Source organism: Notamacropus eugenii, chromosome 7 (assembly GCF_028372415.1).
Source record: "Notamacropus eugenii isolate mMacEug1 chromosome 7, mMacEug1.pri_v2, whole genome shotgun sequence".
NCBI classification, from domain to species: Eukaryota; Metazoa; Chordata; class Mammalia; order Diprotodontia; family Macropodidae; genus Notamacropus; species Notamacropus eugenii.
Genome location: NC_092878.1, coordinates 3,217,263 through 3,240,580, shown reverse-complemented (window position 1 = coordinate 3,240,580; position 23,318 = coordinate 3,217,263). Strand labels below are relative to the sequence as shown.

The 23,318-nt window shown below is 38.2% G+C and overlaps 1 protein-coding gene across 6 annotated transcripts in view; it reads right to left on the bottom strand.

Moving 5' to 3' along the window:
- The window catches only part of ATP8B4 (ATPase phospholipid transporting 8B4 (putative)), a 339,741-nt gene that overhangs the window by 12,650 nt on the left and 303,773 nt on the right, over positions 1 to 23,318 (bottom strand). For all 6 annotated transcript variants that reach the window (XM_072623610.1, XM_072623613.1, XM_072623609.1 and 3 more), the window contains 3 exons: positions 11,805 to 11,888; positions 9,729 to 9,974; positions 758 to 896 (listed from right to left, as the gene is read on the bottom strand). In XM_072623610.1, the coding sequence (XP_072479711.1) occupies positions 758 to 896; positions 9,729 to 9,974; positions 11,805 to 11,888 (469 nt within the window). The remainder of the gene's footprint in view (positions 1 to 757; positions 897 to 9,728; positions 9,975 to 11,804; positions 11,889 to 23,318) is intronic.

The window sequence follows — 23,318 nt, the reverse complement described above, 5'->3', positions numbered from 1 at the left end:
AAGGAAGGAAGGAAGGAAGGAAGGAAGGAAGGAAGGAAGGAAGGAAGGAAGGAAGAGAGAGAGAGAGAAAGAGAGAAAGAAAGAAAAGAAGAAAAAAGAGAGAGAAAAAAGAAATAAAAAAGTGGTCATAGTGGTAGTAGTAAAAAGTATCTGAGAAATACTTTAAAATACACAGAAAAAAGCAGAAGAAAGTTCTGAAGGGGACACAGACAAGCTGGGCAGTTTCATTACTATTGTATTAAATTGAATATATGCTTAAAAAAGAAACTGAATAAAAGTTATAGTTTCATATAATCCTCTTTTCTGATCTTCATATATTAAAATGTTAATGTTTCTTAAGTTCCTATTTTTAACAAAAATTTTAAACATTTCATAACTGATTAGTGCGCTGATGAAATTTGACCTCAGTGAATTAACATTAAGTAGACTTCTTGCCTCTTGCCAGAGAGATGGTAGGTTACAGGTGTGTGCAGTGCAGCATATGCTTTCAGACAGGGCCATTTGTTCTGTTTAACTATACCTTTCTTACAAGGCGTGGTATATTTAGAGATTGGCAAGAAGTCATTGGAAAGTAATAATGCTGTTTTTAAAAAATTAAATGCGATATTAAATAAATAACAAAACATTAAAAAACTAAACAAAAAACCATCAGAGGTTCTACCTAGCCACATCATACCCATTAAATCATTAATCAAGTGAAATTCCACCAGGCACTGCATACAGAGAACTTGAAGAGAAAGCTGACTTCTTGACTTACCCACAAATGGAAGCTGATTCGGAAATATACTAAACATGACATCACTGTGCATTGCAAAGAGAATGAAGAAATACATAGCAATGCTGCCCCAGATGAAAACATGATTAATAGCTGTCCAGTAACTTGTATCCAGGGCTATCTGCAAATAAAATCAGATACAGAAAAAGAAGATTCATATTTCATAGATCATCATTTTATTGAGTAACATATTCCTAGCACTGCACTGGGACAAGACTGAGAAAGATATCTGCCATAATTGGACCTAATATAATTGCTAGGTAAAGTTGCATGTGGGACATTCAAGCTATACAAAGTAGATAGCTTCCAACAGTTGGATTTCCTAACTATTAAGTAAATCTGGTCCATAGCAAACAAATGAAAATACTAATACAAACTCAAAAAGTATTACACAGTCGAGAAGAAAAATGGTTTTTCATCAGAAAGATCATACCCCAATCTGTCTCCAAATTGTTTCACTATGAGACATCTCTTTGAATAGGGACTTTGCATATCCATATAATCTATAGACATCTTAGGCTCTTGTGATTGGAGACCCAGGTCTGCAAGAAACCATCAACACCATCTAATTCAACCTACTCATTTTACAGATGAGAACACTGAGGCGTAGAGAGGTCAAGTGACTTGTCTAACGTCACAAAGCAAAGCTTGGATTTGAACTCAGATCCTAGGACTTCAAGTTCAGTGGAAAAGAGTAGCAATCTTTTTACCATGCCATCATGTCTTCCTTATGTTTGCTCATTATATATATGAATAATTTTGAAAATAATTATCTTTAAAATCCCAGACTATTTGGAACAACATAGCCCATCTCAATAAAACTCACCACCACTCCAGTTATACAACCGAGAAAATTTTGACAGGCTTTGGTGTCTTTTTTTAAATAAAATTAAAGACAGTCAGAGTTTGGCCTATGGTGTTAGCACTACAGGCAAGCAAGATTTATAACCGTAATTATAGACCACTGAAATTTCACATGGGCTGTCACCAGCCATGACAAGTCAAGTTTAGACAGTGAGGAAAGGACATCAATGCTGCTGTCCAATTGAACTTATTCACAGAATTCCTCCAGATTATTATTCTACATAGTAAAAACATCAGTTTTTGATTGAAGCCAAAAATATTAAGCTTTTATGGTTGCAAATGCATATGACAGGGAGTCAGATGCATTCCATAGCATGCAAAAGCAACTATTTTCAGGACAACCTAGATGACAAAGAAGATTGATTCCATGGAGAAATTCATTCCGAAAGACATCTTAGCCTTCCTAAGGATGAAATCTGAAAATCCAACCAAGTTGCTAAGATCACAAGTAATTAAAATTTTAATGCAAACTCAAAACCAGTGAATGACATCAGAAAGGAGAATGGCACCATTGAGATTCAAAACCTCATCTTCCAAGTGAAAGAGTGGTATCAGAAGGTGGTGTCTTGACTGAGACATGCAGAACCACTTCTACTTATCCTCACAGATGAAGGTAAGGCAGGGGAAAATGCTAAAGTCAGGATAGTGTGTTTTTTCACAAGGGGCAGACCAGTTTAGCAGAAAGTATAATAGACCTGAAGTCAGATTTCCTTGATCTCACTCTCTTTGTGACCCTCAGAAAGTCATTAACTTCTCTGATACTATTTCTTCATCATTTTTCTCCTGGCCTTGTTTCTGACTTCTTCTGGACTTCAAAACTATTGCCCTTCTACTGCTGGCTCTTCCAGGAACTTCCCTCAGTTCCTGAGGTCTTTTTACCCTAGAACAGCCTAACATCCTTCCAGCCATTCCCCAAGGAAGATTCCCTCCACAAGGACAATCCCCCTTCTCCCATTGGTGAGTTCCTCTTGGATTCTCTATTTTTTGGACGGGCTGAGGCTAGCATGCCTTCATTCTCCTCATAGTTCTGTTCTTGACTTCCTCTGTCCTTCAAAACAATGCCCTAGTTCTGCTTACTTTCACTCCCATCTCTCCCTTCTTCAGTTTTCTTTTATGTGTTGTCTTCCCTATCAGAATGTAAGCTTCTGGAGATTTCCAAGTTATGTGAGCCACAAGACATATTCTCTGATCCTCATGACCTCTCAAACCTCTTCAAAACAGAAATCATGGATCAAAGATAAAGTAACTTCAGCTCTGTCCATGGTCTAGGCCTCCCTAAATCCCAAAGGAGATTTTTAAAAAACCTTGAACTGAAGATTAATGACCCCAAGTTCACTCAGCACCCCTCTCTCACCTCCTACACTACCAGCAGATACAAGGACACAACACAGGCTTACAATAAAACCTACTGTCATGCCCTGGTCTCCACTTCCTTATTCTACTGCTGTGGAGGCCCTTGCTCCAATTTGCTTGAACAGTGAAAAAGAGTCAGCGTGGTCAGACAACCCTGTAGCACCAGTGCTGCAAAGCTCTGAATTACTGCTGTTGGACCAGAGGACATAGGAAGGAAGATAAGACAATACCTTGTGTTGGGGGCAAGGGGCTGTTTGGCACTCCTCTAAACTTGAGGGAAAGAGCTTAGAATCCAACAGGGGCCAGTTCTGTCCACACAAAAGCCAGTTGGAGTAAAGACTTGGGTTGGTGAACCATAAATTGTTTAGCATGGGTGGCTGAAACATTTTGAAATTCAGCCCCCAAGGAAACTACCATCATCATAAGGGAGAGAGTTGGAGAATCAGAAAAGACTGAAATTACCAAAGATCTCAAGAACCTTGAATATAAGCAGATAAATCAACATGGAAACATTGACAACAGAAGGAAATACAGCATCCACGTCTAGTAAATGAGTTCAGGCATCTATGAATAAATTGTGTTGTGTTCATCCTTCGCTGCTGAAGAAAACTATGCCATCAGAGAAACGATGACATGGCTTGCACTTGACTTTGTTTTGAGTGAGGAAGGGCTGTTTTAGGTCATCAGTCTCACTTTCTCCTGCTGAGCCATCTGAATCCAGTGACCAGATATTCATCAGGATGACAGGAGACAACCCAGGATGCACTGGGAGACCTTAGCCCCTTTAGGCCACTTAGAGTGAGGTAACACTCATTCACTGAATAGCCTGTTTAAGAAGTAGTCAGGGCATGGCCCCTTTAATGAGGCAAAGAAAACTAAAGACATCAGGATGGGAGGGAAACAGCAACAGTTAGTACTGAAAATCACTCTGTAGCCAGGAGGGTCCTCCTAATTTCAGAGAGCAGCAGGTCCAAGGTCAAGGAAAGGAAGGAAAGGAAAGGAAAGGAAAGGAAAGGAAAGGAAAGGAAAGGAAAGGAAAGGAAAGGAAAGGAAAGGAAAGGAAAGGAAAGGAAAGGAAAGGAAAGGAAAGGAAAGGAAAGGAAAGGAAAGGAAAGGAAAGGAAAGGAAAGGAAAAAGGAAAGGAGAGGAAAAGGAAAGGAGAGGAAAAAGGAAAGGAGAGGAAAAAGGAAAGGAGAGGAAAAAGGAAAGGAAAGGAAAAAGGAAAGGAAAAAGGAAAGGAAAGAAAAAAGGAAAGGAAAGGAAAAAGGAAAGGAAAGGAAAAAGGAAAGGAAAGGAAAAAGGAAAGGAAAGGAAAGGAAAAGGAAAAGGAAAGGAAAAAGGAAAGGAAAGGAATAAGGAAAGGAAAGGAAAAGGAAAAGGAAAAGGAAAGGCAAGGCAAAGGCAAAGCAAGGAAAGGATGGAATCTAGATAATTGTGGTGGTCATAAATCAGAGAAAGAGTGTCTAGAGTAGACAGAAAGAAAGGATGAATAATGAAGAGACTGAGAAAAATCCTTTTAGGAAATGGGAACAAAAAATGAAATTTTAAAAATGAATGGCCTGAGAGGAAACTAGGTGGCGTAATGAGTAGAGCACTGGCCCTGGAGTCAGGAGGACTTGAGTTCAATTCCAGCCTCAGACACTTGACACACTTACTAGCTGTGACACCTTGAGCAAGTCACTTAACCCCAACCCCCTTGCCTTCCCCCCTCCAAAAAAAAAAAAGAAGGAATAAAGTGCTGTGCTTACAGCAGAAGAGGGAAAAATCATAACTTTAAAAATATTAGAAACAGATGGAAGAAACTATAAACCTAATTCTCATAACTTTAAATGTGAATGGATTAAATAATCCAATAAAATGAAAAAGTAACAGATTGGATAAGAAAACAAAATCTTACAATGTGTTGCTTACAAGAAACACATTTTTTTAAAAAAAAAAAAGACATACAAAAATAAAACTGAATGAAAAACACTATTACACATTAAGTGAATAAAAAAGCTACAAACATGCTTCATGAAAAAGCAAAAATAAATATTCAAAAATAAAAAGATAAACAAGGAAACCACATTACACTGAAAGAAGCCACAGACAACAAATCAATGTAAGTAATAAACTTATGAATCCAAATGCTAAGGCATATCAGAGTTACAAGAAAACATAGACAGTAATACAATAGTAAAAGCAGGCTTCAGTATCTGTCTTGGTTTGAGATAAATCTAACAGAAAAATAAACAAAAAGGAAACTATGGAACTGAACAAATTGCTAGAGAAACTAGAGTTAGAAGACTTATGGCATCTTCTAAGAGAGACTATAAAAGAATATACATATTTCTCAGTACCAATTACACCTGATTTTTATATAAATCAATTACAAGTGTCACTTGATGCCTGCTAGATTAATATTATTAGAAGTTTTATTTGATTGGAAATACATGCAAGTTCACGTTTTATCATTTCTTGCTTGTTAATAACAAATCTACTCTAATGACATTTTTCTCAGCTCTCACCTTTCTTGAATTCTCCTCTATATTTGACCTTGTCAACCATTCCCTCCTCCTGGATACTCTCTTGTCACTGGATTTTTCTTACACTCCTCTCTTAATTTTCCTCCTGAGAGTTCCCTCTCAGGTTCTATTGCTGGATCTTCTTCCACATCATAGCTACTAACCATTAGTGTCCTCCAAAACTATATCTTAATCCCTCCACTTTTCACTGGGTAATCTCATCATCTCTAATAGGTTAATTATAATTTTTTGCAAATGATTTCCTAATCTATATATCCATTTCAAGCTCTCTTTGCCTTTTAGATACAGTGAACTGAATGCCCTGTAGACACATCACGCTCAACATTGCAAAAAGAGAATTCATTGTCATTCTCCCCCCAGAAGTAACCCCTTTATGAATATCCCCATAACTGTAAAAGCACAATATTATCCTTTTAGTCACCTAGGATTGTAACCTCAGTGTTGACATTCTTCACTCTCATTCGCCATGCATTTCCCCTCAGTTGCCAAAGCTTATAATTTCTATATTCACATCTTTTATATATGTACCCTTCTCTCCACTCATATGGCTAACACGCTAGTTCAGACCCTTATTCCTTCCTGCCTAAATGAACTCTCTGCCTCAGGTCTCTCTGCATGCCAATTCATCATCCATATGATGCCAAGGTGATTTTCTTAAACCATAGCTATGAGAGTATTACTCCCTAAGTACTTAAACTTTAGTAGTTCTTATCTAGAATCAAATATAAAGCTTTCCTTTTTTGCTAATTAAAGCTTTTCACAACCTGGCTTACACCTTTTTTTCCAGGTTTTGGGGGTTTTTTTTTTACACATTACTTCCCCCATAGACTTTGTGGTCCAGCCATCCTGGCCACCTTGCTCTTCCACAATATTACATCTCCCATCTTAGTGCCTACCTGCACTAGATATACTCTATGTCCAGAATGTTTTCCCTCTTCCACTTACAATCCTCAGTTTCCTTTAAGACTCAGTTCAAGCACCATCTCCTGTATAAGGCCCATCTACTCTGTATGTCTTAAATGTGTAGCTATGTACTGCTGTTGCTGTTGTCTATTGCCATTAGAAAGTAAGATCCTTGAGGGCAAGAATTGGTTTTGCTCTCTTTGCATCTCCAGCACTTGTGTAGTGTCTAGGACATAGTAAATACTTCATAAATGACTGCTGATTGATTGTATAGCAGCTCTTTCTCTTCCCTATTGGCAAACTACCTCACTGAGTCTGAGGACTTGACTCCCTTAGGAAGACTTAAATCAGTCCAGAACTCTCTGGCTCAAACCAGCAAAATGTACTAGTCAGACAGAGGCTTACAGGTTTTATGGTATCATGGATGGAGCTTTGGATTCAGAATAAGACTTGAGTTTAAATCCTGTGACCTGATACTCTGTGACCTTGGACAAATAATTGAACCTCTATGGCTCTGTCTCCTCATCTGCAAATGGAGGAGGTTGGTTTGGGTGTTCTTATCCTTTTTTGTGTCATGGACTCCTTTGACAATCTGGTAAAGTCTATGGATCCCTTCTCAGAAAAAAAAATATATATTTTTAAGTGTGCAAAATTAAATACGTAAGTGTGGTGGAAACTAGGCATTGACCAATGCCTGACACTGTACACAAGAATAAAGTCCAAATGGGTACATGATCTAGGTATAAAGACTGATACTATAAACAAATTAGTGGAGCAAGGAATAGTGTATTTATCAGATCTATGGAGAACGGAAGAATTTTTGACTAAAGAAGAGACAGAAAGCATTATGAAGTGCAAAATGGATAATTTTGATTACAATAAACTGAAAAGTTTTGCACAACCAAACACAATGCAATCAAGATTAGGAGGGAAGCAGAAAACTGGAAAAGAATTTTTGCAACTAGTATCTGTGATAAAGGCCTCATTTCTAAAATATATAGAGAACTGAGTCAAATGTACAAGAATACAAGTCATTCCCCAACTGATAAATGGTCAAAGAATATGAACAGGCAGTTTTCAGAGGAAGAAATTAAAGATATCTACAGTCATATGAAAAAATGCTCTAAATCACTATTGACTAGATAGATGCAAATCAAAACAACTCTGAGATGCCACAACACACCTATCGGATTGGCTAACATGACAGAACAGGAATGGAGAAGATGTGGGAGAGTTGGAACACTAATTCACTGTTGATGGAGCTGTGAGCGGATCCAACCATTCTGGAGAGCAATTTGGAACTATGCCCAAAGGGTTACAAAAATGTGCATACCCTTTGACCCAGCAATATTGCTTCTAGGACCACATCCTCAAGAGATCATAAAAATGGGAAAGGGTCCCACATGTACAAAAATGTTTGTAGCAACTATCTTTGTGGTGGCCAAAAACTGGAAATCAAGAGGATGTCCATCAGTTGGGGAATGGCTGAACAAGTTGAGGTATATGAATGTAATGGAATACTATTGTGCTATAAGAAAAGATGAACAGGAAGACTTCAGAGAGTTCTGGAAAGATCTATATGATCTGATGCTGATTGAAAGGAGCAGAACCAGGAGAACTTTGTACACAGAAACAACCACAGTGTGTGAGGACTTTTTCTGGTAGACTTGGAACTTCATTGCAATGTAAGGACTTAAAAAATTCCCAATGGTCTTTTAAGGCAAAATGCCTTCCACATCCAGAGAAAGAACTATGGAATTCAATCGCAGACGATAGCAGATCATTTTCTTTGGTATTACGTTTTGGTTTGTTATATGATTTCTCCCATTCATTTTAATTCTTCTATGCAACATGACTAAGGTGAAAATGTAAAAACAAAAGAAAGGAAGGAAGGAAGGAAGGAAGGAAGGAAGGAAGGAAGGAAGGAAGGAAGGAAGGAAGGAAGGAAGGAAGGAAGGAAGGAAGGAAAGAAGGAAGGAAGGAAGGAAGGAAGGAAGGAAGGAAGGAAGGAAGGAAGGAAGGAAGGAAGGAAGGAAGGAAGGAAGGAAGAAAAGAAGGAAGGAAAGAAAGGAAGGAAGGAAGAAAGGAAGAAAGAAAGGAAGAAACATATGGAACTTTTTACCACTCTTCAATCTGAAATAGAAGTGAAGCTTTTCAGAGTGATATGGCTTTTCTCTTAAGACATTAAAGTGACCTGGAAGAATTAATCTTTTTCTCAGAATAGATAGACAGATAAATAGATATGGATAGCAATATAAAATCACACATACATATATATATACATATACATTCATACATTATAAATATATATATGTGTATATGCTATCTCCACAGCTATAAACTAATGACATACATAGTCAAAGATCATATGTGCTATCCTGAATCTACATTCAACCACAAATCGCAATGGATAATAAACATCAGTATCATAAATTTAGAGCTAGAAGGAATCCGAGAGATGACCTAATACAACCTGATCATTTTACAGATGAGAAAACTGACATTCTTCATCAGTAAAGAGAAGTGAGGTGGTTTTTTTTTTCGAGGTCACACATTGGCAGGATCAGGATTGGCAGAGTAGGGATTTCTGACTCAAATCCAGGATTCTTTTGACTATACAACACATTGTCTCCATAACAAAACAGAATTCTGCTCACATCAAGAAAGTCAATCAAAGCAAGCAGAGATCAAGCTTCAGTTGCATGCTGAAGGCATAGAGAGCAGTGATTATGTCCAGCCTCCTGGATTTGAATTTGAGAAAGAAGAAGTGTAGGATATTATATTTGGCTTCTTGAGTAGTCATTTCAGAATTTTATTATCAAATAATAGTTCCCCTCTTTCTAAAGTCTGAAAACCATTAGGGCTCATGTGAATCATTGGAAAATCTCCTTCTGCTCCATTGGGAATTTTTTCTGCTTAGAATTAAAAATTCAGCGTCATTTTATCCCTTTACTGTATATTCCACCCAAAGAAGTGATTTATGTACAGGTTCCCTCCAATATGCATGCCAAAGCTGATTCTACTCTCCTGGGTTAGTTTGTGAGTCACTGTAAGTTGGCTTTTTTTAATGCTTTTCATTTTCAAAATTATAGCTAAAAAAACCACTAGGGTATTTCTTAAGATAATTTTTTCCCTTCATCTTCAAAATTATAGCTAAGAAACCCCAAGTCCATTAGAGCTTTTCTTAAAATATTTCTTTCTCACACAGAAGAGCAAACATTCCAGGACTAAAATATTTGAAAAGTTTTCAGTATATAAAGTTTCAGGGTCTTGGTTTCCCCCTCTTTCAAAACAAGCATTGGAGTTACCTGTACACTAACAACAATGACTAAAGATGTAGCGATGGTGACAGCAAAGGACTGGTAGTCAGTAATGTGCTTCCCATCTTCACCAGCTACATTGTAAAATACACCGTACGGGATGAAAAAAAGAGCAAAGGAAGTGTACACTCCATGTGCAATGCAGATGAAAAATTTACGCTTGTTGAAAAGTAGATTCAATTGCCCAGGTCCATAGAGGCTGGGGTACTCCATGCTGTTCTGCTCACTCACGTCCTGTTGAACAAGAAATTATTTTATTAGTCTTTGAATTAATAGAACACTTAGGACACTGTCTTCTGCTCAATGTCTCCCAGAATATTGAGTACCTTTTCAAGTTACCACTCTTGTTTTACTGTCACTTGAGCTAGACCCAGTCTAGCTAGTCTGCAGTTTCTTTGGGGATGAATGAAATGCTACTGAAATAAGTCACCATGGAAAGTCTCAGATACCCCTCTCTCTCAGGATCCTATTCAGTAGAAGCTGCTCATAATAAGTGATATTCAACCCCAGGCTGGATAATCAGTTGTCAGTGAAGTTACAAAGAGCAGCCAGACTTCAGGTTGAGCTAGGTAACCTTTCCAGACCCTTTCTGACCTATGATTCTAATAACTTACTGTTCTTAAGTTCTCTTGCACTTTAGACACTTGTCTGGACTGGGAGTCAGGAGGATTTGAGTTCAAATCCACCTCAGACACTTTCTGTGTGGTCCTGAGCAAGTCACAATCTCTTGGAGCCTCAGTTTCCTCATCTTTAAAATGAAGAGGTATGATTCAGTGATCTCTAAGTTCCCTATGGTGATGTGATTTGAAAGAGTTAAAACAACCTCTAACCACAGCTGGTGCTTTAGGCAAGAGTTGCTAACTTACTCATTTCCTGGGCAGAACTCCGATAAGGACAAAAGATGTCAGTGTAAAAGGTATTTGACTCGATGAGGTAAATGCTCTTACATTTTCCCAAATTGAGTAACAACATCTTTCTGAGAATCAGATCTGTTATTCTTCAAGTCTCTGCTATTTTCAAATGCCAAGGAGAGGAGAGGAATATGGAAATGGCCATACTAACTCATTCACATAACTTTTCTTCATCACTTCCTTATATTTTCAACAGGATTCTTCCCAAAACACAGTCTATAAACTTTTAAAAACATATTTGGAAAATGGTTCACAAATCACTAGAAGTCCAAGAGAAAAATGAGCTCATAATGTGAAGATTTGTGTTTCGCAACATTTGGCTCCTGGCCGGATTATGGGGCCCAGCAATCAGGTCTAACGACAGTTTGGACAAAAAAATCTGCTCTCCTCAAAAATATGATTGAAAAAAATCATTTTTAATAAATACATACTAATTGTACCATAGAAATTCTTCTGACTGGCCTTTCATTTCCTCACAGGCAGACAGACTATTTTTTTTTTCTCCAGGAAATATCCTCCAAATCCCTAAGACTGCCAAGGATGCACCATTTTGACTTTGCCTCCTTCATCTCCTCTTTCAAACAAACAGAGGAAAGTACTGAGTTTGGAGTCAAAAGACACTAATTCAAATCCTTATCCTCTCAGTTAATATCATACACCCTCTCTGGATTTTTGTTTCTTCATCTGTAAAATAAGAGGGTTGGATTAGGTGATTTCTGAAGTCCTTTCCAACTCTAAATTTATTGTCCTATGACCTCTCCCCTACCATGGCTAATCATGGCCCCAGAACTCAGTTGAGAACAATATCAAGTACTCCCCTTTTGGCAGGAGGACTAAGCTGGCTGAACATTCTTAAGTTAGGCTGATCGGGAAAGTTTGATTTTGAATGTTTGTCTATGCTTTTCCAACCTAGTTCTAGGATTTTTCCATCATCTTGTGACCCTCAGAAAAGTTGAGTCTAAAAGCAAATATTCATCTCAGGACCTTTGGAGACTCTTAAGAGTATCTTAGAAAAGTATGTCTGCTTCCTATCATGTTAGGATTATGTTTGTACTTCAACCAGAATAGCCAGAGTGCCTAGAGTGATATGAAGAAAGAAAAAAAGATACATCAAGATCATTATAACCATGGAAATGCAGAGGAAAACTCATACCTGGTCAAAAATCCCCATGGCTAATACGGGCAGTGACGTATAAACAATATTGAAGAGGGTGATGAACCACTGATCGTAAACGGTCTAAAAAGAAAATGAAACATTCAGTGCAGAAATCCAGTTAAGATACCTATTGTTTGTCTCATGTGCTAAAGAAACATGGTATCCCAGACAAAATTACAACTGAAATTTCCTCCCAAATGTGGTCTCCCAAATTGGCCAGTGACTCACAATGAGCCTGATTCTCTGACTCATGGTGAAAGAACGGGTTTACATAAATCTTCAGATACTACTCTCTCTTGGCTTATGAAAGTGACAACTATTTCCCCTACCCTATGAGCCCTTAGAGGAAGTGCCCGGGTCATAGCCTAAAATAAGAACAGGACTTGAAATTAGCAAATAACAGATAATGACAAAAACAACATGTCAATAGCATTTTAAGGATTTAAAACTATTTTCTTCACAACTCTGTGAGGTAGGCTGTGTGGCATAAGTGTTTCTGTCCCTATCTTACAGATGATAAAACTGAGGCAGAAAAAGTTTAAAGGAATAGCCTAAGGTCACACAGTTAGTAGGTGACAGGATCAAGATTTAGATCTTCTGATGTAAGGACAAGAGCCCTTTCCTAAAAACAACAAACAAACCAAAAATAGTATTATTGTCCAAAGTGCTTAAAATGATCCTTATGAGAAACCCAGGAGGTAAAAGAAGGAAGGCTTATTAGCTCCATTTTACCAAACAGGAAAACTCACCTAGATGAGGTGAATAATACGCTACCAAGTTCTCACAGAGTGGTCACCAGGAAAGTACTCTGTCAACTTTTAAATACTATATAGGATCAGAAGATTCTAAATATGGAAGGTTCCTTAGAGGCCAACCCCATGTTATGGATGAAGAAACTGACATCACAGAGGGGAATTGACTTGCCCAGTGTCATGGAGGTAGTAAGTGGAGAACTATGGTTTGAACCTAACTAAGCTGTTAGGGTCCAAATCAACTCTTCTTTATACTTTGCCCTACTGGTTTCTCCACATCACTGCTGAATTGTAATTGGGAGTCATTATTATTTTCCCCATTATCAGCTCCCATTTTAGAATATAAACTACTTGAGAGCAGAGATTAGCTTATTTCATCCTTGTTTCTCCAATACCTAGCACATAATAGGCACTTAAATGTTTCTTGGATTTAATTGAATCACATTTTCCCTAAAGTGGAGTATGGAAAAGACAAGAGGGAAACTAGTTAAACTGAAGTCTAACACATTTAAGATTGTATTTTCAGTTTATTATCACCCCACCTTGACAACTGGAAGGTGCCATAGTTTGCTTCAGAATTAAATGGACTGGCCTAATCAACCTGTGAAAGGGAACCAAAGCGGGGAAAGGAATACAAGTATAATGCCTCCTGTGTGTTATTTTGTTTAACAGTGTTTTACAAATATTATCCCATTTGATCCTCACAACAACACTGTGAGGTAGGTGCTATTACTATTCCAATTTTACAGTTGAAGAAACTGAGGCAGAGATTTAGGGACTTGCCCAGGGTCACATAGTCAGTAAGGGTCTGAAGGCAAACTTGAATTTAGGTCTTACTGACACCAGGCCCAGTGCTCTAGGCACTATTCCACCAGCTAAACAGATTAGTATTTGAGGCAGCTAGGTGATATGGTATAATGCAGATGCCTCAAGGTCACATGAGGCCCTGTAGGTCCTCAAGTGCTACCCTTTGACTGAATCTAAACTTGCGTTTCAGTTGAGTAAAATCTTCCAGGAACCACTGAAATCATAGCAATGAGTAAACATCTATTCTGCTTACACCTATGGTCATTTCTCTAGACCAACTAAGAGAGCATTTTCCTTCATAAGATCCAGCTTGCCTTAGAGCAGGATGGTAGTCCTAATGGCTGAAATTCTTGAGATTTTTGTTAATCTTTCTAGGCCTACAGACATAGCAAAGAGCAATATCTTGGTGAAAGGGCCTCAGATACCCCTTATCTCCTTCATTTGGGTTTCCAAAGCCAGACACAAGAGGCTATTTTCTCCTTGTTATTTTGCCTATGATGAAGATAAGCTACTAATAAGTGAACAGTGCTTTCTAGGTTATGACCACATGGTCCAAATAACTAGACTCCCCACAAGTGTAGTTAACAGAAAAAAGGGCTAAACCCAGTTATCTTTTGCAAAAATAAAACTCAATAGGCTAAGCATTAATATTTACCAATATCACTATTACATTTGTAAAATGTAAAGACCCTCATAACACACAAAAATATTAAGTGATTCTTAGTCCTGTATCAGTCAATAAATATTGATTAAGTACCTACTATGTGCCTGGCATAGTGCTAAATGCTGGAGATACAAAGAAAGACAAAAAAACCAGTCCCTGTTTTCAAGGAGCTCGTAGTCTAATGAGAAAGACTACATGCACATAACTATGTACTAATCTGCTATATACGTGATAGACTGGAGAAAATCAACAGAGGGAAGGTTATTAGCATTATGGGGGATCAGGAGAGGCTTCCTATAGAAGGTAGGATTTTAGCTGAGACTTGAAGGATACCAGGAAAACCAGGAAGTGAAGATGAGGAGAGAATTGCAGAAATAGAGGAGAGTCAATGAATGTCTCTGGGAAAATGTCATATATGGTAGAAGCAACAGTTGTTACAGGGTGGTAGAAAAAGGGGAAGAAGGAACTAAGCATTATATATTTCTTGAACTGTCTCTAAACATTAAATATTATCTGAACCACATTCTTTTTTGCTACTTCCATAGGAGCCACTGTGGGCAAGTCATACAGTAAGAAAGACAGACATACAAAAAAGTGTCAGGAACCCATGACATAGTTTTAAAATTTTATTTTATTTTTAATTTATGGAATAAAACAAGCATTTCCATAATATAGTTTAACAAAAAAAATAATTACACATGAAACTACAAATCTGCTACATATGACTTGTTTTTCCTTTTAAATATACAATAAAGTTATCATGTACATTTCTTTTTTCCCTTTTTTCCCCTCCCCTATCCCAAACTATAGATAGCCACCATTAGACACAAATAGATATATGGGCATATATGATGTATATATACACACATCATATGCATATATGTATATATACACACATGTGTATATAAAATTATTCTATACATACTTCTATTTATCAATTCTTTCTCTGGATTCAGATAGCATCTTTTTTTCCATATGTCTTTTCTAGTTAATTTTGATATTTATAATGATATAAAATATATAATGGCTTATTTATAATACTGTCATAGATCCATGAGATATTAAAAGAAACAGAGGGAGGTCTCCAGTATTTTAAAATATATAATGGCATATTTATAATACTATCATAGACCCATGAGATATTAAAAGAAACAGAGGGAGGTCTTCAGTATTTTGGGTGGGTCCTCTGTGGAGGATTTATAGAAACACATGGTTGAGAATTGCATAGGATATGAAGGCCTGGATAAGTTTCATTCAGTAGCAGTGAAGGGAGTGGTCTACTGATGAGATCATGAATCCATCTAAGTATTTAAGAACCATAAGAATAAGATTTGAAGGAAAAAAACAAAATTGATGCAATTAGATATTCTTACCACTAATCCTTATATATCATCAATCAAGCTTAAATTAAACTGGTCTCCCCACTCTGCCCCAGGTTTGAGTGGAATTAATTCATTCTTAATTGTTTAAGAGTCAAAATCTTTCTAGAATGTGTGTACATAGAGCATATTTTGAGGCTTAGCATTCTATCAGGTGTCAAACCTCGTAAGAGATCTCTCCCTATAGGACCTTCTTGTAACTTGTAGGAGCCAAGTCTCCCTCACTTGCATTTCCAAAAAGTACATATTCTTCATCCCTGCTCCTTCTCAGGTCTAAGAAAGAGACCCAAGGGAGCTGAACAAGGCATCTGGGTGATGCAGCTGATCGTTGTGAAAACTGTGGTTTTCTTTTTCTCCCACTTGAAAAAGGTTTCTTTCATCTGTCTACTGGTACTAATTTTCTATTTGAAAATGCGTTCTTTATTCTTATTCTGGTACTTCTCTTACAAACAACTAATCTACTTTAATAACTACCTTCTATGAAATAAGCCTACTCTGCGTAAGTGTCCTTTCTAAATAATAATAGCTAGTTTGTATTATAGTGGCATGGTGGATAGAGTGCAGTGACCAGAGTCAGGAGGTCTCAGATACTTATTACCTGTGTGACCCTGGGCAAATCACTTAACCCTGTTTGCCTCAGTTTCCTCATCTGTAAAATGAACTGGAGAAGAAAATGGCAAGTCACTCCAGTATCTTTGCCAAGAAAACCCCAAATGGGATCATGAAGCATCAGGTACAACTGAAAAACGACTGAACAACTTAAAAATACATTTAAATTTAATTTACTCTGGTTTCTAAAGAGATAAAAAGTAGTTTGGTTTCTCCCCAGAGGCCCTTGATGCCACTTGACAGGATGAATTTTACGGCCAGGGTAAGGTCCACTGCATCCTTAGTTTTGTGCTATGATTTAGAGGAAAGCTATATCACAACAACTTTTTGTTCCTTAGGAAACATGTGTCATTTAGGGAAAGCACATTTTGGAATAAAGATGAGGTGCTCAGTTACAGCACATCTGTTATTTATTTGTGTAATTAGCAGTAATACACTAGCAAAATCCAGGAGGAATGGTCCAGAGCTTAACAGAGAGCTCTCTTCTTCCTGGGTTTTCTACAAACCACATCTGTAAAGAGATCTGGAGATCAATGAGCCCAGGGTGGGACTGGATTACAGGTAACCCAAATCAATGAAGTCATCAAAGCCCTGAGGACTATTTCATGTCACTTTCCAAACTTCTCATTGTGATTTTTCTTATATTGTTTGACATTACCAAAGTTTTTATGCCTTGACAAGATAATTGTTTCCATATCAGAGCAAGATAAAACACACACACACACACACACACACACACACACACGTACAGCCCTGTATCTCATTGACAATGATAAATTGTCATCAGATAATCTCATTTCAGAAGTACACAGTGCCAGTAGTTGCATAGTTTCATACATAAATTTCCTAAATAAGGCCTCAACCAATTTCTTGGCACAATCCTTGTGGGGGGACAGTTCATCTTTATTAAGAAGCTTGAGGGCACAGGGTGCTTTTAAAATAAATCAAACCCATAAATAGTGAGCAAGAGTCCACAGTGGACTTTGTCAGAATCACGGGAAGCTGCAACAATCCATCAGGATGAGACGTGCACCTTAAAAGGATCCATGGTTCAGTCTAGAGACTTATCTGACATTTATCCAAACCCCTCTGGTCTGGAAATCTGGCTGGAAATCTCATGAGGTCAGATTATATTTTACTTTGTCTCATCAATGGGAGTGTGGTTGGAGTGTTTGAGGGCAGAAATTGGCCTCAGGTTTCCAGATACTACAAGGTTGCAGAGCCAAGCCTGAGCTTTCTTAATGCCCAAACTATGGAGGAGGCAGACCCCAAGGGCATCAGTCCTCTGTAGGACATTTCCTTCCCTTTTCACAGACATATCATAATAGCTTTCCCCAGACATTGCTATTTTTGATTCCATGTTTTAAACAAAACAAAAGAAAAAATAGAGGGGTGGGGAAGTCAAAAACATGTTGACATTATATTTTCCATTTCTCAGCTTAATCAAAAGTTGTGGGAACTTAGCATGTTGTACTGGAAAGAACATTAGAGTAGGAGTCAGGAGTCTCGAGTTCTAATCCCAACCCCTACCAGCAACTAGTTCTATCACCTTGCATCATAGATGATACTTCCTTTAGATACATATAAAGGATCATAGAGTCAGAGATAATAGGGACCTTAGAGGCCATTCAATCCAACCCATTCATTTTATAAAGGAAGAAACTGAGGGATAAAGGATAAGTTATTTGCCCAGGTCACACAAGAAGGATCTGAATCTATATTTCCCTGACTAAAAATCCAGTGTTCTATCCACTGCTGCCTCTCTGTTAACCAGTATCCACATCTACAAAATGGAGGGGGGCAGGGTGTCATACTCTAAAGATTCCATCTAGCTTTAACATGAAATGACTTCATGATTCTAAACTAGTTAGACTTGTAAGTCATTCATCCTGGATCCCCTCTGACTCTATTCTGCAAGAATGCACAACAGAAAGTCTTCTGTGAATTCTCCTCCTTCCCCCCTTTATACCTCCAAAAGTAAAGAGTATCTACAAAAGGATGCCCCACACACAAGTCAATTACTGGAACCCAAATGTCCATAGCCCATAATGTATCACCATCCAGCTGAATTCTTCTAATTGCCTTGCCTCCAGGAAACAGCAACCCCACTCCAAGGACCATCTCAGAGGCTTGCATGCCACAATCACATAAGCACATTTCAGGAATTCACATCTGCAGCAGCCCACCTACAAGGCCAGGCTCTTGGCTGGTATATTCTGGAGCCCAGCATCAAAGACCAATGGCCAGTGATCAAATTCAACAGGACTGGAGAGGCAGTCCAAGGTAGTAAAGAAATACCACATGCCACTTCGTTAAGTAATTAAACTGCTCTTTTTAAAGTCAACATTGTGTCTTTTTTTTTTTTAAAGCACATTCTGTTTACACTCATTCCAATGTTTTTCAGCAGCAATGTGGGTTACCTCAAAGCAATTTGTTGAGAGGCACACGAGAGAAATATTTACTGTAGGTGTTTACGAATCATAGTGGGTTTTTGTAGGTTTGGTCTATTGTTCTGTGATGGACTCTGCCAAATGGCTATTCCAATAATAAGCTCACTTGAGAAAAGGAAACTAAAGCTAGGAAACAAAAGAAGGAGTACTCATAGAATTATTCGATATCCCTTGACATTCTGAGGCTCCAGCCACAGAGTTCCAACTCCAGTGTGCTCAGTTCTCGGATTGCATGTGTAAGACTTGTTCATCTCAGGATCAGACAGCAAAAGTGACTGAGAATTGGAACTGGGACTATCCAAGGAGGGCCTCTAAACAGATGCTTATTATTTCCCAATCTTCTAGAGCTTGCAGTTTTCCCTACTACAAGCTCCATGAGTTCCATTTTGTTACAGGACTTTCAACTCCACTGAAGAAACTTGGTAGAGGTATGGCAGAAGGTAGGAAAAAAAAGGGAATTACGGTGAAAATTTGTAGAGGATAAATACATAGACATTAATTAACTGGATAGGAAGAAAGTAATGCTGTAGAAAGTAGAGCTCTATAACTAGACTCAAAAGCCTAGTTACCAAGCATATTATTATGTTCTCCAAAACTAATAAAAACCAATTTACTTTCATTAGAAAGAAAATGTAGGAAAAAAAGAAAGAAAATGTTACTACAAAAATGTCCTCTATCAAAGACCACTTTTCTCTTCTAAGTGTTTTCCCCCATTCACCCTTTTCTCTTCCTTCCCCTATATTTTTCTAGTGAGAGGCAACAATAAAGAAGGGCAACCAAAAGATTTTCCACTCCAGTCTGTTCCAAACCAGGGTTCAGTGATGGAAAGCAGGAGGTCAGTGAGGGAGAACATGATCACTGCAGGGTCTATGCTCACACCTAGAGCTTTGCTTTTCCATCCTTCTTCATTCTACTTCCTTTCACCATCTGGTGAGCAGAGAAGGGACGATGGAACCTCTGCCAACCATCCAACTTCTTCCTCTTCCCATGAACAAAGCCCTGTCATTACTCCTTGATCATTTTTGTGGCAAGTGCCCCAGCCATCATATTACACTTCTATGGCAGGGGAGAGGTGGGGCAAGTGACTCAAATGACCCCAGTGGGACTTATATTCATTTAACTGGGATGGTTGAGTGTGGACTTCCCACTAACGGCAAAATACTAAACATATTTTAATAAATGCACAACACATTCTCTACATTGGTCTGCTAATATAGAGGCATACCTTCTGGGAACCTAGAAAACAAAAGCGAAGAACCAATTTTCATAAGATCAAAATGCCTAAACTCAAAGACACTATTACTCTTGTCCAGAATAGATTATTTAGCAAGAGTTACAGTCCATGTCATATGACTTTAAATATGAGAGAAACATGGGATGGTAGGAATATAGATCTAGAGAAGGGACCTCAAGGGGAGCTATCTAGTCCAGTTTTGCGCTTGAGGAAACTGAGGCCCAGAAAAATTAAGTGGCTTGCCAAAGGTCATAAAGATAAACCTCAGTCAGAATGGGAACCCAGGTTCTCTGGTTACAGTGTCCATGAGCTTTCTTTTGTATCATGCTTGCCCTCCACACCCATAGGCCATCCTTTAATGAGGTACTATAGAAGTCTTGGATTGGAAAGAAGTCGAGTAGCCTAGCTTCTCTTTCTATTTCTGATATTCACTAGCTATGTGACCTTGAACCAGTCACAAGAAGTTAACCAAGTTAACCCTGTGGGACTGAAAAAGCCCTCACCTGTAAAATGAGAGCACTGCAACTGATGATCTCAAAGTTTGCTAATATTCCATAATTGTAACAGAATCTTAGAATTTAAAAATATTTCACAAAATTTCAGATTCAGGCAACTGCCAAATCAGTTGAAATCATTTAGGGATAACTAAATCCCCTCTCTAACTCCAGACCAATGCTCTGGCACCATTTGGTAAAATGACCATCTAAAAGTTTGGCAGTTCGTTGGAAAATATCTTTAGTTTTCATGACATCACTACACCATTTTCCAATGTTTAAGCCCCTAAATGGACAATCAAACAGAATAATGAAAGAACATTTGAGAAGGAATAAACAAATGCCTACAGACATGAGAGCGCTGCCTCAATGCCCAGACAAGTTTTCCTTTTGTCCCCTCTACTTTCCTTTATGAATGCATGTTTCAGCTGTCTTGAGGAGAGGTTTCTGGACAAAAGCTTCCTAATTGACTATTAGTGGGTCAATTCACCAGCTCCATGTAGAGAAACCATATAACAGCAATAAAACATTTGGGGTCAGACATCTGTAAATACTTGTCTTATGGAGATCCAGACAAAGTGTTGGAAGAATTATGAAGAAATGAAATAATTAAATCTTCTGACCACACACACATGCTACAGTTTGGAGAGGTGTCAATCTCTAATGGAAAAGACACACTTCTGAAGAGGGACAGTCAACCAAATAGTCTCACACAGACATGATAATCCTTTGGAAACAATAAGGCCAAATCCTCAGGTCACCTATGTTATTATATTTGTAGTCAAGTCAAGTTAACAAGCATTTATCCAACATTACTATATGCCAGACACTGGGCTAAGTGCTGGTGATACAAAGAAAACCATCTCTTCCTCTCAAGGAGCTTACAATTCAACGGAGTATTTAATCTCCAAAGATGCATGATTCCATTGTTTAGATAATTCCATCCAACAAACTAATAGCAATGCCTCTTCACCTTTAGTGGATGGTTTTGTGACTTAGTGTAGATGAAAATATTTTTCAACCTGTAGCTAATCTTCTGGTGACAGACTTCTCTGAACTTAGCTAAGCTTGTCCCACAGTGACAAGAGTTTCAGCTTGGTAGAACCTCACAGATTGTTACCATTGGTTGTTTATCCTATGTCCTCGAAGACGACCGTGACATCAGAGAGATGATGACAAGACTTGCAGTTGACTTTGATTTGAGTGAGTGAAGGTTGTGCAAGGTCACCAGCCTCACTTTCTCCTCCCGAGCCATCTGGGTCCAATGGCCAGATATTCATCAGAATGAACGGAGATGGCCCAGGATGCATTGGGAGACCTTGACCCTTTTAGGCTAAAGTCTTTCCAGGTTCTTACTTTGAGTGAGATAATGCTCATTCAGAAAATAAGTCTTTTTAAGAAGTGAGTCAAGGAATGTCCCCTTTAATTAAAAAAGATCAAACTGGGTATCAGAGCTTGTGCCTCACCTGGAATAGCCACTGAAAATAATGCAATGAGGCACTGGGGTAGGAGTCTGCAAAAATTAGGTTATAATCAACTTATAATTTGTCTACCTCACTTTTTACATCAAAACCAACCCCCACTGTTATATTTATCTATTTTATAACATTCTGTGAGGCCACAAGGACCTTTATTTCCTCTTAACAGAAAAGCTTAGCCAGAGCAGGATCCAGTCCTCCAACTCTCAATGTAAAAGAATAATAGGTAGTCTAAGATGTCCTGTGTCTCACTTGGAGCTCCCAAGTTCCCATTTCATAGTTAGGTGGATAGAAAGGTTATTAAAATGGAATGGGAACAGGCTTACATTAATTGCAGTATCAAGAAAGATTAATATTTGATCTGGGTCTCCAATGTGTTGCTAGTGATGCTGTTTGATTACGCATGCTAGAACACTATGATCTCCAAAAACCAATTGGTAAATTAGTCAAAGAACAGTGGAAGGCACATGGAGAACATCAGGTACGTCATAGTAGGGATTTCTTTAGGGTACGAGTTGGACTAAATGGCCACTAAGGTTCCTTCCATCTTTAAAATTATGTTACTCTATATTTCTTGAACTCCTTAGTCACTGCAAGTGAACAGTTTAAAAGAGCAGCTTGCATCTCCACTCACTTTCTTCCTCTATTACTAATAGTCCATATCAATTAATCAAAAAATATTTATTAAATGCCTATTTAGGTGCCAGGTCCTTTGATAGTCCCTACTTGCAAGGAGTTTACATTCTAAGAGGTAAGACAACCAGCACATATACATGTAAGTTTGGAAGGGAGGGCACTGGCATTAGAGGACATAAAGGAAGATTTCATGTAAAAGTAAGTTCATGAGCTACTTTTCAGAAGAAAGGGATTGTATGTGGTGAGACTAAATAGGGAAGGCATTCCAGGCAAGGGGAACAACTGATGCAAAAGTATGGAGATCAGAGATGGAGTGTTAGATGGAAAGAGCATCTCATGGGGCAGCAGAGAGGAGAATGCAGCAGTATTATCACGATCCGGGTAACTCTGATATCAACGTGCCCTAGGTTACTTCAGGTGACCCTAAGATCCCCTCACCTTTAAGTCTATGATCTTTGTTATCCCATGACCATGATTTTTTATTATTGATACGGCTGCCTTGCTGCCCCCTCCTATTCAGTCCATTGGGCAAAGTTACTGCCCAAAGTTTTAGACTCAACAAAAGAGATATATCCATTCTAAAGATGTAGACCATGATATCCTCATTGTTGCTCTAGAAAAATAGGAAACAATGCCCTGAATTTAAAAAATTTCCCAATTTGATTTAAAAAAAGTAAAAGATTTCCTTGGCTACCATTCTAGTCAAGGAAACATCCCTTAATCCTCCTTTCCTATGCCCTTCACAAGGTGGTGATAGCACCTACCCAATTTACATTTTGTGATGCCACAAAGACCTTTATTTCATCTTAATAGGGAAGCTTAGCCAGAGCAGGATTCAGTCCTCCAACTGTCAGTGTTCTGATAGCTTTACATATTATTTATGTCCTGAGATCATCTAGATCCATTGATGTGTAGAAAAGACATCTGGTTAGACAATCAGCTGTGGGGATGATGGGCAAGTCACTTCCCTGTCAATGTGGGAAATATCCGTGTTACCTACTTTACTGA